General features: G+C 40.6%; 2 protein-coding genes across 6 annotated transcripts in view; one reads left to right on the forward strand and one right to left on the reverse strand.

Annotated features, from left to right (window-relative positions):
* Window positions 1-5,672: 5,672 nt before the first annotated feature.
* LOC5504159 lies at window positions 5,673-9,866 on the reverse strand. Of its 2 annotated transcripts, XM_048722256.1 has the most exons (7): window positions 9,582-9,866; window positions 8,970-9,035; window positions 8,640-8,726; window positions 8,021-8,082; window positions 6,618-6,659; window positions 6,324-6,486; window positions 5,673-6,252 (listed from the first exon to the last, which is right to left on the reverse strand). In XM_048722256.1, exons 1-7 carry the CDS (start codon window positions 9,778-9,780, stop codon window positions 6,140-6,142), a joined length of 732 nt encoding a protein of 243 aa, XP_048578213.1. In that variant the 5' UTR covers window positions 9,781-9,866; the 3' UTR covers window positions 5,673-6,139. The 2 variants fall into 2 exon arrangements, with proteins under 2 accessions (XP_048578213.1, XP_048578212.1); XM_048722255.1 differs by lacking the exons at window positions 5,673-6,252; window positions 6,324-6,486; window positions 6,618-6,659 and adding an exon at window positions 7,046-7,871.
* A 122-nt stretch (window positions 9,867-9,988) lies between these two features.
* Window positions 9,989-15,172, forward strand: part of LOC116613001 — a 58,224-nt gene continuing 53,040 nt past the window's right edge. For 3 of the 4 annotated variants that reach the window (XM_048722222.1, XM_048722223.1, XM_048722219.1), the window contains exon 1: window positions 9,989-10,287. In XM_048722222.1, the coding sequence (XP_048578179.1) occupies window positions 10,113-10,287 (175 nt within the window). In that variant the 5' untranslated portion in view covers window positions 9,989-10,112. Of the gene's footprint in view, window positions 10,288-14,186; window positions 14,318-15,172 lie in introns of those variants that run through there. The other variant, XM_048722221.1, reaches the window with a different exon arrangement.

Genomic DNA, 15,172 nt, shown 5'->3' on the forward strand with positions numbered 1-15,172 from the left:
AATGCTGTTTCAACTAGACGACTATTCCAGGGGTATAGAATTATCGGTTATCGCTTTTTGAGGCATTGAAATTTTCGAATGCTGCTTTAACTAGACGAGTATTCCAGGGGTATAGAATTATCGGCTCTCGCCTTTTTGGGTCAGTGAAATTTTCCAATGCTGCTTTAACTAGACGAGTATTCCAGGGGTATAGAATTATCGGCTATCGCTTTTTTGGGCAGTGAAATTTTCCAATGCTGCTTTAACTAGACGACTATTCCAGGGGTATAGATTTATCGGCTATCGCTTTTTGGGGCAGTGAAATTTTCCAATGCTGCTTTACCTAGACGACTATTCCAGGGGTATAGAATTATCGGCTATCGCTTTTTGGGGCAGTGAAATTTCCCAATGCTGCTTTAACTAGACAAGTATTCCAGGGGTATGGAATTATCGGATATCGCTTTTTGGGGCAGTGAAATTTTCCAATGCTGCTTTAACTAGACGAGTATTCCAGTGGAATAGAATTATCGGTTATCGCTTTTTGGAGCAGTGAAATTTTCCAATGCTGCTTTAACTAGACGAGTATTCCAGGGGTACAGAATTATCGGCTATCGCTTTTTGGGGCAGTGAAATTTTCCTGGAGCTCTGCCATCCCATGCACCCTCTGTTGTGGTATTACTTCATGCGCGAATGTTTATTCGGCTGAAATCTTTACCGTTTTTTTTTTTGTCAGAATGGCTTTGTTTTCTGAAAATTTTGCTCTTGCTTTTCCTATTGTTGTTGGTATTTGTCAACCCCCCCCCCCCCCCACTATAAATATAAAAAAGTCTATCCCTTAACATAATATAATCACACATTTGCATTTTTCTAGAATAACCCGGTCATGCCTATCGTAAATAGGGACATTCTCTATAAATCACGACAAGTGTCCCAGTTTTGTAAATGATACTAATACTCAGACAATTTAATTCACTGTTTATCGAACCTGGCTAATATTTCTCCTACCTCATATCTTTAAACCCTAAGCATTTAAATACATCTTCCAGTGACTTTAAACATTAAACAATACAACACACGCACATGAATATTGGCCCTTCTTATCGCGCTGTTTTTGACACGAATGACTTACCCTTAAAAGGTGCTCCATTTTTCTCGACTTGTCATCCGTGCTAAGAAATGTAAAACTTGATCCAATTCGGTGGACATCCGCGATAGATAGATATTTTAAAATTGAAATATCTTAAAAATGGCTTTGACCAACCATAATATGCTATCACATTGTATTAAAAATATAATTGTTTCCTTTGTTGATGACATTTATTATTTTATTCACATAAGTGCAAAGTAAACAACAATATCTATTTATGCTATTATATGTAACACCCGCCCCTACATACTCTGCCAAAAAAATAATTGGCGTCCCGACAATATCAGTTACAATATCATTAACAATACTTATAACATGGTAACTATCGCGAACAGAGGAGCTAATTTCCTCAGCTATGCATAATACAGCTTGATAAAGAGTGGTCAGTTCTTACAAAAGCTCAGCACACCGTCTTTGATAAACTTGATAAAGTTAATATCGCGACTTTAAAAAGACAATACGTCTCTGGAAAAAAAATGTTCTGAACTAACAAACATAAAGTTCTTGCTGGCTGTTCCGTAACCTATTTCACCCTCCTATTCGCCTTGGGTTTCTTTCGTTTGTTGCTTACGCCACCCTCAACATTAATGCTTGTAACACTTGAGAAATAATGATAACAACTGTTATTTCCTTGCAATCTCTTCCGTTACTTTCAACCGTTGCTTTCATCCGTTACTTTTATCTTGCAAAAGAACTTCAGGAAGTGTTGCTCCCAGTTTTATTTGACGAGTTAGTATACAAATGGTGCACTGTGGTAGTAGTGCGTTACTCCCCTGAGGGTCTGTAACGCAAAGACCCCTCCATCACCGTTACCAAACCCACCCGCACGCGTACTTGGTACGGCAGACGACTGCGCGTTGATTCCGCCTTTCCCGTACGGGCAACTTCCTGAATTATATTCAGCATGACCGTACTGCTGTGGTTCAGTACGAGTATAATCAGGTTGTAATGTGCAGACTCCTGTTCCAACAAGTTAATACTTTGGCTGTCCAACCTCATCGTACGTCAACCTAACCGGAGGATTTTGCTTCCGCTGTGGTCTCTCGGTTCTATTTCCCTTACTTTAACTCCGACTGTCCTCCTCCTCCTCTTTACTTTATACGATCTTGTCAGGCTTCAAGTCAAAGAGCAGATCAATGGGTATCCGTGGTGTTCTGCCAAAAAACAAAAAGTATGGACTATACCCAGTGGCCTCGTGTCTCGTGCAGTTATAGGCGTGGATCATCTTGTTCAGGGATTCGTCCCAATTCCTTGATTCTGGGAGTATCTTCAGCATCTACAGGAGGGTCCTGTTCATCCTTTCCACCTTGCCATTGCCCATCTGGTGAAAAGGTGTCGTACAGGATTTGGAAACTCCACTGATCTTGTGTAGTTGGTGAAACAAGTTGTTTTTGAATTCCCTGCCCTCGTGATGAATTCTGGATGGAAACCCGAACCGAGGTATTAAATCATCATAGATCTTCTTCGCCACCGTCGGGGCCGACTTGTTTCTTGTTGGGTAGGCCTGTCAGAATCTTGTTAAGTGGTCCACGAAAAGCAAGATGTACACATTTCCACGGGAACTTTTCTCTAGATGGAGGAAATCAATGGCAATAATCTCCAAGGGTGCAGCTCTTCATAAACTAGTGGTTTGAATTTTGATGGGAGGACCAACTGTCTTCTTGTCTTTGTTTCTCGCCAAAGTGTTCCGTCGCCATGGATATTGAGCCTACTCAGCTCCCTTAAGAGTACGTACTTCGCTGTCCCAATACTTCCGGTCCTTAGGGGATGGATGCAGTCCTTTCAGCTTGTACTCCATGACTTTCTCGATAACCGGGTCCTCTTGCTGGTGTTTTAGTATCTCATTTGGCGTCATTTTTTGGAATCGTAGTTGCGTCGTAATTGGTTCCGCGCTTACTTCGCCATACCTTGAGGTGACTGTGTTGACCCACGGACTATTGTTTTCTCTGTCTTCACCCATAGGCTGCATCGCTGCCATCACACTCGCTCTGTCCATTTCTTCAGTGCAACAGGTCATCTTCCGGCTCTAGTGGTAGTCTAGACAGCGTATCTGCGTCGATGTTCATCGTCCCCGGGCGGTACTTGATAGTGAAGTTATAGTCCGCTAACTCCGCTACCCACCGGTGACCTGTTGCGTTAAGCTTAGCCGTGGTTAACATATAGGTCAATGGGTTGTTGTCTGTGTAGATTGTGAATGAAGGCGCATAGTAAAGGTAGTCTCGAAACTTCTCCGTAATGGCCTATTTAAGAGCGAGGAACTTTAGCTTTCCTGCGTGGAGGTGATAGTTCCTCTCTGCGGCCGTTAATGTCCTTAAAGCATATCCCAGAACCCTGAGACCGAATGTTTGCTGCTGATAAAGTACGGCGCCGAGACCGTCTTTAGACGCGACAGTATGCAATATGAAAGGCTTCTCTGGAAAGTCTGGAAAGGCCATAACAGGCGGGGATGCCAGCTGGGAGATCAGAAATTCAAGTTTCTGCTGGTGACACGGAAGCCAGTTAACTGGATGCTTGTTGAATAGCTGGCTTGTGTTCTTACCTGACACAGACTTTCTTCTCTGGTACATCTGGTCCTGGACTTCCTCGGGGGGTGACATTAAGTCGTACAGTGATTTGGCATGACGCGGGAAGTCCTTGATATACTGTCGATAATATCCAAGGAAACCCGGAATCTTTCTCATCTCGCCCACAGTGGCCGGCCTTTTCTCTTTCAGTGCATTGATAGCTGCTGTGTCCGCCGGATCCATACTATAACCACTTGTTGATATGATTTGATATGATTATCCTAATGCTGATATGATTCTCCTAAGTAACTCACCTTCCGCCTAAATAGTTCGCATTTAGACGGTTTTAGTTGATACCGTGCTCCTTAAGGTTAATTAATACCTGCTTTATATCAGCCAAATGCTGGGAAAATGTCTTTCTATATACCAATACATCGTCCAGGCATTCTGATTCTATTTCTTGGGATGCCAATAATACTTTCTGTCTCAGATCAAGCAGAATGACAAGAAAATCTTGAGGGGACTCACTAGAGGCTTGGACGGCTGTTGTCAGCTGTGAATACAGCTCTGTGGCACTTTTAATGTGCCCTCAACATTCTTCTTGTCTGGACTAAATTCAAACCCTGTTTACCCGTTCTCAAACAAAGACCTGGGTTAACTGCTTTTCTGACAGCTCCCATAATTTCTTTCTCAGTATACCCATTACTTGTGCCGGCTTCAATTTGATGTACTAGACTTGAAAAGCTGAGGTGATCTTTATTGATCTTTATTGAGCCAATCTGACCGGCAATCTTAAACTCTCTTCGCATAGAAAACTGAGGCTTTGATTTAACAAATTCTTCACTGCTTCCAAAATAGCCTGTAATTTATCAACTTCCAATTCCTCCTTGTCCAGGTAATTGGTAATTGCCTGTATTACTTGTAATTAATTTCCCTTCCGGTCGCCTTTACTGATATAACACACGACACCACACCGACTTGAAGCCAATTAGGCCTTTTTATAACTTTATTGTCTGTATTACACCGTAAAAACTTGATCCGGCTATATCAGGGGAAATCGTCGTGCGCGTGTTTGATCGTTCGATTCCTGTACGATTATGAGGGGCTTAGCACTGTTTTGCTCTAGTTTTATCAGGTTACAGAGTTAATTAATATATAGATTTAGGCACTGCCTAAAACCGGAGCCAGCATGACTTTTTTTAGCATAAACTTGTGTGGAATCCCCCTTCCCTGCACTTTCATTATGCATCATGTTCCTCCACCCACAAAAACGGCACAATATGTTAAACATATAAAGATTGCATTTTCTATAAATACTGCAATTATTATTAAAAATTGTCCTCCTAGGGAATAAAAGTATTTATTGACATTACTAAGGATATCATTAACTAAACTATACTTGATAGACAACTGATACAGCAAAATTAGCAAAATACATTTTATGCTTTGATTAACAGGGAAGGCTTTCAGGTGTAAAGGGAGGTCATATTTATTTAAAAAGGAGGATTAATTATAAAAGTTCCTCACAAAAAACTGGGTGCTATTTTATTCTCTTTAAAATGAAAAACAATAAACAAATACATATCAAATTCCTATACATTAAGTATATCAGCAAATCACACTATCATAGTGGATTTGAGGTAAAAGTATTCATTCCCCTGTGCGAAATGAAACTGGGATATTCCAAGACTTTCTGTAATATCCTTGAATATCTCACGATATTCATCTTAGAACATCCTGCGATTTCCTAGGATATTCTACGATCAAGGTGTGAATTTTCACGGTAAATTTGGACCGATATTCCAGGATATTCTAGGATATCTCAAAAGGCATAGACTTACTTTAAACAGGATTTTCTACGATATTCTGGAATATCCATTTGGATATAATGCGATTGTTTGGAATATGCATGAATGTGACAGGAAATGCGTTGTTTCTTTTGCAATAAAGTGCGACATTCTTAGGCAATATTGGATTTTCTTGGGTTTTAGTGAATGCATAATCGGATATTATGAGATTTTTCGGAATTTTCTTGGATTTTAGTGAATGCATAATCGGATATTATGAGATTTTTCGGAATTGTAGGAAATTTAGGTTATTGTTGTCGACAATAACATTTTATTTTGCGATATATATTTTATTTTGCGATATATTGTCATTTTGCAGAATATCATACGACTTTCTTGGATATCCGTTAATTTATTACAAGTAGCTAGCAATATTTTCCAGCAAGAAATTTAATTTTTTATAATACAGAACTAAATTACAATTATCTCAAAATTTAATAACCAATTTTATATCTTTATATATTTGATATCAACTTTATAATTTTCGGATACAACGTGAACAGTGCCTTCTATAACGTTATAGAAATCAGCAAAAATCGTTAAAAGACAAAACCAGATTCGACAAAAAGTTGGTATACAACAAAAAGTGCTAGGCAAGCTAATATATCTCTATGATTAAAAAAAACCTCTAAAGCGAACATTTTACACAAACAATAGAGATTTCACTTAGCTGTACTGAAGACTTTTTTGGTTTTCTCTTTTAAGGATTTTTGCTGATTTCTAATCAGCTGGTCCACTTTCTCATCTGTCATCCCATAATTTCCTCTCATTGCACCTGCAAAAACAATGGTAGTTGCAGTTGAGTAAGTGATACCTTTCTGCATTTCTTACACTGTTGTGACTCACCATAAATCATCTGCAGCTTGTTGCTGTCCAGGACATCCCTGGACCTCCCCTTCCCCTTCAGAGTACACCGCATGAGTTCTTCTTCGGTGAAGAGGTCTGAGAGGAGCCTTTTCACCCCTTCCAGGGGCTTTAAGAGGTACTTAATTTTCTGCTTTTGTTGTGACTGTAAAGAATAAATTGAACAATTAATTGAAAACAGCTAAAATCGGTGTATAAGCAATCAGGCATGTATATAGTCTATAGGAGTTCTCTGTTCCGATTATATTGTTTGTTTGATGTTTTATCGAAACGTACCACTGGACTGGGTTGATCCTCTACAGGAACATCTTTGTTAACCTATAAAAATACAAAAAAAAGAACACTTAACATTCTTTATGGGATAACAGCGGAAAAGGACTATTACAATGTGCAAAAACCACAGTCACAGCCTTTGAAAAATCCAAGACTACTTGCTGATAGTCTTATATTCACTGCATTCAGCTATTAATATAAGATACATAATTCACAAAATCTTAAAATCCAAGGCGGGATAAAAGTACCGAATGACATAATTTGAATTTGTGCCCAAATAATATTTATATCCTGTGTTTGAGAGCCAAGTTCCAAGTTCCTTCAGAATATCGAAGCCGCCGTTTAACCAACAACAACCTATTCGTTTTTGTCATAAGTATTGCAACTTTAGCATAATCACACGGTGTAAACTCGCCTTTAGTTTTCTTTTCAGGTTTTTGACCTCTTGTTTAAGTGTTTCGACCTCTGCCTTGAGGTCTTGGATGGCAGAAGTAGTGCTATGAGCGAATGTTTCCCAGTTGTTGGGTGGCTCATCTTCCAACATAGCGGAATAACTGGGAAAGGAGTTAGTAATTAATGGATCAGGAGTGTCGTATTCGAGTGATAGGTTAGAATCGTCAGTTATTGAATAATTGACTTGCCAATTATTAGATGCATTAAGTGCTGTACGCATTAAAGTATTAGTGGCTTGCAAAGAATAAGATGAAGTAGACTGTGACGTGGTAGTGTGTGTGAACGGAGTAAACTTTGGTCTGGTTGTGGATTGGCGTGGAGTGGATGAAAGTGGACGCAAGTCATCAAATGGGCGTGGAGGGGGTGTGAATGGTTGTGGGGTGTCTGATGGACGACGTGGAGTGGGCCGGAGTGGTTGTGAAGTGTGTAGCGGTGTGGTTTGTTGTAAGGCATAAGATTGACGCGGAGGATATGCTGGTGGTTGTGTAGTATTAGATTGACGCGGAGGGGGTGTGATTGGTCGTGGGGTATTAGATTGACAAGAAGGAGGTGTGTGTGGTCGTGGGTTATTAGATTGACGCGAAGGGGGTGTGAGTGGTCGTGGGGGTTAGATTGATGCGGAGGGGTTGTGAGTTGTTGTGGAGTATTAGATGGGGGTTTAAGCGGTTGTAAAGCATTAATGGGGCGTGAAGTGGATGATGAGGCAGAGGCCGAAACACTGGAAACCTCGAGGTCATCCTCTGGGAACCTTCTCCTGCTCATTATATTTCTTATCTTTTCGCCTTGTACAGTATTTTGCAGTTCCTGAACAAACAAAAATAGCAATACGCAACAGAGGTTCGAGCGTGCATCAACCTTTTAAAGTATATAAGCAGCAATGAAAATTAGTTGGTTAACAGTTAACTATGGATGAAACCAGAATGGCTTCAATGAGACAAAGAGCCGGAAATTACCTTAGGTTTGGGTGTTCGAACGTCTCCCGACTTTGACTTGTTGCTTTTTGGTCTTTTATTGGCTGCAATCAAAAATCTTAGTTTGGGGGCCGCTTAATGGAGGTTTACATATTTCTAAATTAACGTAATCAAGCCGTAACTGAACATAACGACCTTTTTTGTTATAATCAACATTATTTACAATGTTGGCCCAAAGACAAGGCTTATCGGGTAAACAACTTAAGAATCCGAATCATTTTGCAATCGTAAGAGAAAAGGCTGACAAAACGGTGATGGTTGACGTCAGTGACCCAAATACTCTGACTGACAATTTCGAAGTTATCGGGATATTCCAAAAGTGATAAACTGATGAACATATATTTTTAAAGGTGATAGGGTTTCTTCTAGCTGCCTAAAAAGCGCGGGAATTTTTTAACGAGGAATATGATACGACAGGTTCGCGCAAAACCACGATCAAAATCAGTTTAAGGTACATTGTCTTGCTGGCAAATGTTGATATTGCCCCCCCCCCCCCCCCCCCCCATCCCGCGCAGTTTCTATTAATGCTTTCCTGTAAATGTTTTCTAACTAAAAAAAAAAACCTTCCAGCCTCTTTCACAGCAGAGGGCTCAATGCTTACCATGCTTTCCTCCGCTTGTTTCGTCATTTAAGCTTGCGGCTTCTACCACCTTCTGACACGGCTTGCGTTTTTTTGGTCGCGGTGTTTCTTGAAATATAAACAAGAATCATTGCAAAACACTGATATACAATGCTCTATGCTAACCCCATCATTAAGTGTTTACTTTATGTTACTTCTAGGTAAATAACATTACATTAACACTAATATACTATTTTAGCAAAGTATTATCTACTGTGTGAAGGTAAATTAACTAGCACAAACCTTTCACGTAAGTGATATGCGAAGAATGCATTTAATATTTTCTGGATGTTCCTATTCTTATAATGTTACCTTGGTCGCTGTCGTTGCCTCGCTCAAGCAGCTCGTTTTCGAACTGCTTTGCCTTGCGCTGTGAGTCTGAAATACAAATCCAAAAACTGCAAGTTGAGATATAATTCTGTAATTGCTCTAAGTTTTTAGCGCTGAAGTCATAACGCAGAGGTTCTGCGCCCTCGGCGCATGTATGTTACATAATAAAACGAAACGCCTTCAAGATTTTCCGTCGCCCTGGGCTCATGCTTCATGCTTCTTTTATAAAAATGCACATCCTTTAGAATTGTAATAGCTTAACAATTCTCTGCGTTACGTTGCTTAAGTTCCATACTGAAATTGCTCCGAGTTTTAGCACTGAAGTCATAATACAGAGGTGCTGCACCCTCTTACTTCTTACGGCGCATGTATGTTACAAAATAGAACAAAACGCCGTCAAGATTTACCGTTGGAGCGACGGCTTCAAGAACGGCGCGCGCGCTCACGAAGTGTTCTCACAACACGGCGTTGTCCCGCGACGGCAAATCTAGAACAGCATTTTCCTATTCTACGTGCGCCGCCAGAACGTCCTTGCGTAAGGTCTCTGTTTTATAAAGTAAAACGATACAAAAAAGCAGCCTAACTTCGACTTACCGAAGATTTGTAACACTTCTGCATCGTAAAGTCTTGGTGTGTCTGCTGCCTTCTCTCTGTATACAACAGATACCACACAACCCTGGCGCAAAACTTCGCCTGTCTTAGGGATGATATCACTTCCCCTTAAAACCGTAAACTCGCGACGATCCTCCGCGTTGTTTACCCACTCAACAACAACAAATTTCTTTGAGGCCATTTTGACTATGATCAGTTAAAGATTCGATAAAATTCACAGCACGGAGATTTGCTAAGGAAATATAACCGGTACAATCCACCTACGAAAACCAGTACAAGTCGGCGATGTCCCTGGCAGCCAGCAAGGGGTGAATGACGTATGCAAAAAGGCGGATTCTGATTGGGTGATGTTGATTACAGAACGTAAGATCGTGTCCAGGGGTCCAATGTTCATCAAGATTCTTTCATCACATTGCGTTATTGCGAAACAAAACAAGCAGATGTGTCAGGATGTGCTATAAGGATAAATCAGAGGAACGACAAACTGCGCCAAAATGAGTCCAAGGTAAAAGCATGGCAAGACCTCTATCGGAGAAATGTAATGAAAATCCACCCCCCGGCCCGCTCTACCAGAAAATTTTTGCAAACAACAAAAAGACATACTTGTGTACCCTGTGTAATCGATCTTTGTCAAGACTTCAGCGCCTAGACGAACATTTACAAAAGATTCATGGTAAACGAGACTCAAGTAAGTACCTTAAGGTTTATGCTATAGTGTCTAAATGGGTTGGAAGTTTATAACATAGACCCATTAGAATAACCATAAACATGTCTAAAATTCAAGATCAAAATTTTGATAGATTCTTAACAATGGTTAATCCTTGCTATTAGACTCCGGTCGAGTTTCAGTCGAGCATGTATTTGCCAGGATTAGTCAGGGGTGTAGGAGGGTTTTAATTGGCGGTCGACTTTCTATGGTCTATGGAGTCTAAGCAAGGTTAACAAAATGCAAAAGTTTGTATCATTTAAGGGCTTGATTCACAATGTTGATACAAGTACAGCGGGCCGGAATTAAGTTTGGTTCTAATGATTATTTATGAGTTTCTTAATAACAGACCTTTACCCACGTGAGGCCTACTCGACTGCTGCGCAGACTGCTTTTTATAGTCTCAAATGGAAATGATAATAATGACACAAGGTAATATTTATAAGAAAATTAAACATTTGACAGGGATAAGATATTTCCTTTATATTTACCATGAGGTTATACAGTATTGAGTAAATGTTCTCAGCTAATAATTGAAGCCTTTTGATTGGTAACGAAGCCTTTTGATTGAGCATGCTGTAGTAAATAAAAATTATAATTAGCTACGAGCATTAATTCAATACTGTAAAATGCTCATGGTAAATAAAAAGTTTATATATGAGGAATAACTGTCCCTTGAAATGTCCAATTTTCTTACAAATATTACATTGTGCATTATTATTATTTCAATAATAAGAAAATAAAAAGCAGTCTGCGCAGCAGTCGAGTAGGCCGAAGGCCTACGAGACGGAACCAGTGGGCGATGCCATACTTGCCAAAAGAAAGCATTTTGATTGGTATGATTGGGCATCCATTTGCCACAAAGCCCTATGCCTTGGCCATGGTACTTGCAGTGCTATGTGTCTGCTATGTATGGTGGACCACCCCTTCCCCTTACTTTTCACCATATCCACCATTTCCACTATATCCACCATTTGCCACATACTCCTATCCCTTGGCCATGTTACTTGCAGTGTTGACTGTCTGCTATGTATGGTGGACCACCCCTCCCCCTTACTCTTCACCATATCCACCATTTTCACCAAATCCACCATTTGCCACATAGCCCTATCCCTTGGCCGTGGTACTTGCAGTGCTATGTGTCTGCTATATGTATGGTGGACCACCCCTCCCCCTTACTTTTCACCATATCCACCATAGCCACCATTTGCCACATAGCCCTATGCCTTGGCCATGGTACTTGCAGTGCTATGTGTCTGCTATAGGTATGGTGGACCACCCCTCCACCTAGCTTTTCACCATATCCACCATATCCACCATTTGCCACATAGCTCTATGATTTGGTCATGGTACTTGCATGCAGTGTGGATTGTCTGCTTTATGTATGGTGGACCACCTCTCCCCCTTACTTTTCACCATATCCACCATTCCCATCATATCCACCATTTGCCACATACTCCTATCCCTTGGCCATGCTACTTGCAGTGTTGACTGTCTGCTATATGTATGGTGGACCAGCCTCACCATATCCACGATTGTATCAGCCCTATTCCTAAAGCCTTGGTACTTGTAATTCTGAATAGACAGTATATATGCTAAGTATGGGTCTATAGGACCATCCCTCCCCTTAAGTTCTACGCTGCAGTGTTATTTTACCATTTGGCCGTTTGCCACTAGTGCTTGACAAATGGCCATTTTGAAATGGCCAATGGCCAATGTGAGACAGTGTTGGACAACCCTCTACAGAAGTTAGTTTTCACTCAGATAACTTTAATAGATAAAGCAATTTAGTTAAATACCTTTAGTTCATTCTTTTATATTCAGATCACGTCAAGATTAGGGGGGTGAATAGGGGTATGTAAATCCGCCGATCCGCTACATTTTTGGAGCAAATCTGTGGATCCGCATAATTTTTTTAGATTCGCATGGTTTCACAAAACAATAGCATCGATTGAAATTTATTTAAAATCCGAAATTCGACCGTCGAAGCAGTCAAAACCCGAAATCCGCGCCAGAATTGTGAAAAGATCCGTGATCTGCCGTACTCCCAAAATCCGCCAATCCGCTAGAATAATAATAACAATCCGTAATCCGTGAGCATTTCGGGGCCGAATCCGCCAATCCGCTAGAATAATAATAACAATCCGTAATCCGTGAGCATTTCGGGGCCGAATCCGCCATTCCGCTAGACTAATAATAACAATCCGTAATCCGTGAGCATTTCGGGGCCGAATCCGCCAATCCGCTAGAATAATAATAACAATCCGTAATCCGTGGGCATTTCGGGGCCGAATCCGCCATTCCGCTAGACTAATAATAACAATCCGTAATCCGTGAGCATTTCGGGGCCGAATCCGCCAATCTGCGAACCTATTCACCCCCCCCCCCCCCCCCCGATTAGGTATTGAAGCTGTCTCTAACTGAATAAAGTAGTCAGCTCGTTTCTATGTCCCTCTTTATACGCTACGGGTCTACACGTGTTGCAAATGTATAAACACAACGAAATGTGGCGTAATTAATTCAAGTGAGCACGACTTTCCACAATAACTTGATAGAAAGTAAAGCTATGGAAAATTTGCAGCAATGAAATCGCCAATTAGGCCTTGATTATGCACAAATACATAAATCGTATATGTGAAATTCTGAATTCCGATGCAATGATTTGCGATGACGTCACAGAATTGCATACTTCGCATAAGGAAAAGGCTTCGGTAAGATCATAGTGATCATCAATGCAGATTTCTCGGGACGACGAAAAAAATAGTTGCATTTTATGACTGGGCTACCATACCCTGGTTCCAGAGCCTCGAACGTCTCTCTAGTGGCCAGCCACTAAATAGAGACGTTCGAAGCTTTGGAACCAGGGTAGGGCTACCACAGGTATCCCAGTAAAAAAAAACTAAAGTTGTTGTGTGTTTGTGATGGGTGGGGGTGGGGGGATTTAGACATTCCAAAAAAGGGGCGGCGGAGCTGTCGTTAAACACCACCAGGCCAGGTGACAATTTAATTTCGAGCCCATTTTCAGGTGTGTAAATAATATTGTATAGGGTGGACTGGGGGCATGCTCCACCGTGAAAATGTTGCCATTTTTAAATATGTGAAATGCTAATTTTCGTTAAAACCTCAATAGAGAACAGCATCATTAGCTCCTTGCCGACTGAAATCTTATTTACATATCTTTTTATACCACCAATCGGAAAAGTTAATAGGGGGGGGGACTTCGACATGAATGAAAATAGTAGAGGCAGCACTTTAAGGGATAATGATTTTCAACGCCTGCCAAACGAAAGTCATAAAAGTGCAAACAGAAAGCGCATCATATTAATTTATCTATTTTGTAGGGGGTCTTATACCCCGGTCCCAGGGCCTCGAGCGTCCTTCTATTCAGTGGCCAGCGAGGTTGAGACGTCTCAACCTCGTCTCAACCTCGCTGGCTACTAAATAGAGAGACGCACGAGGCTCTGGGACCAGGGTAGGGGTCTTGGGCTCTCCCCAGTAAAAATTTTGAAATTCCAGTTCTAGGAGACTCGAAAATTGACCAGAATGCCTGTTTAAAAAATAAGGCCCTCCCCTAGACCCTGTATCAAAAATGACGATATAACTCATAGATGTCTATTTGCTTGAATTCGTTTGTCCTTAGAAATTTTTCACTAACGCAGGTGGGAAGCCTGTGCTGTGACAACGCTAAGTTTGATTGAATGTTCCTCCCGTTGCATTGTTTGTACAACTTCGTCAACGGCTACTGAGCTCAATAATAGAATCTAGGAGGAAAAGAAAAATATTGCACATTATGTGAGGCGAGAGAATTCTTTGCCATCAGAGACACCGCTGTTTGCTTCTGTTTTGTTTAGTTCCGCATGTGACTGCTGAGCTCGCCTTGCGTGACAGGGGGCGGTCTGAGTGACTGCGTGGGGGACTAGGGTCTAGATTCCTTTGCGTCTTTCCCGAAGGGTTGATCAGACGCTTCCATTGTAAGTTGAGATTCTTCTGAGAAGATTTCGACTAGAAACAGGTATTTATATCGCCTATTTCCACCCTATTTTGGCTATATTACCTATTTCATTATTGTATGGGGTCTAAAAGTGGATCGATTCATTTGTCTTCAGCTGATAACTCTTGAGAGGTAAAATCACTTCCGCTTTCGATTCGATTCCACTAAAATTTCGAAAGACTCGAAAGGTTTCCGAGTAAAAAAAATCTATATTAAATGTACCTTTTGTTCCAAACGTTGTGTTTAGTATATTGGCAGTCTATATTTGAATTATTATGTGTTGTCTTATTCGTTGTTGTTGTTACAATGCTGTACATTAAAGGTCGGTACAGCTAGATATGCTCACTCTAGCTGAATCGTTTACCTTATAACACTTTATTTTCGCGTCAATTTAAACAGCCTCTGTCAGGTGCCATTTTATCATCCTAGCAAAGTACCAAAGTGTGAAGAAGCATCCATTTCCATCGGCTGATTTGTGATATTTTCGATTTAAAAAAAATTAAAAATTCGCGAAAATAAAGCATAGCTGTCAACTCTCCCGCATTAGGCGGATGTCACAAGATTTTGAACCTAATAACATTAATTTTTGTGTGAATGTTCATACATTCTGCATCCACTGTATTCACTCGCATTGGCGTTGGTTTTTTTCACATATTTACTGTATCTCACCCGATTTTACAAGATTTCTGTGCAAGTTTGATTGACAGCTATGATAAAGTGATATGGCCTTTGGGTGAAATATTTGTCGTTTTATAAGCTTTTTGCAAACACCTTGACTTTGACAATTCTGAACTGTATTTACAGGTTTTTGTGGAACTAAATTTAGCCCACGCATGTCTTTGTTACAGTTTTGATGAATGAAGCACATTCTAAATC

This window comes from Nematostella vectensis, chromosome 14 (genome assembly GCF_932526225.1).
Source record: "Nematostella vectensis chromosome 14, jaNemVect1.1, whole genome shotgun sequence".
In the NCBI taxonomy this organism is placed as follows: Eukaryota; Metazoa; Cnidaria; class Anthozoa; order Actiniaria; family Edwardsiidae; genus Nematostella; species Nematostella vectensis.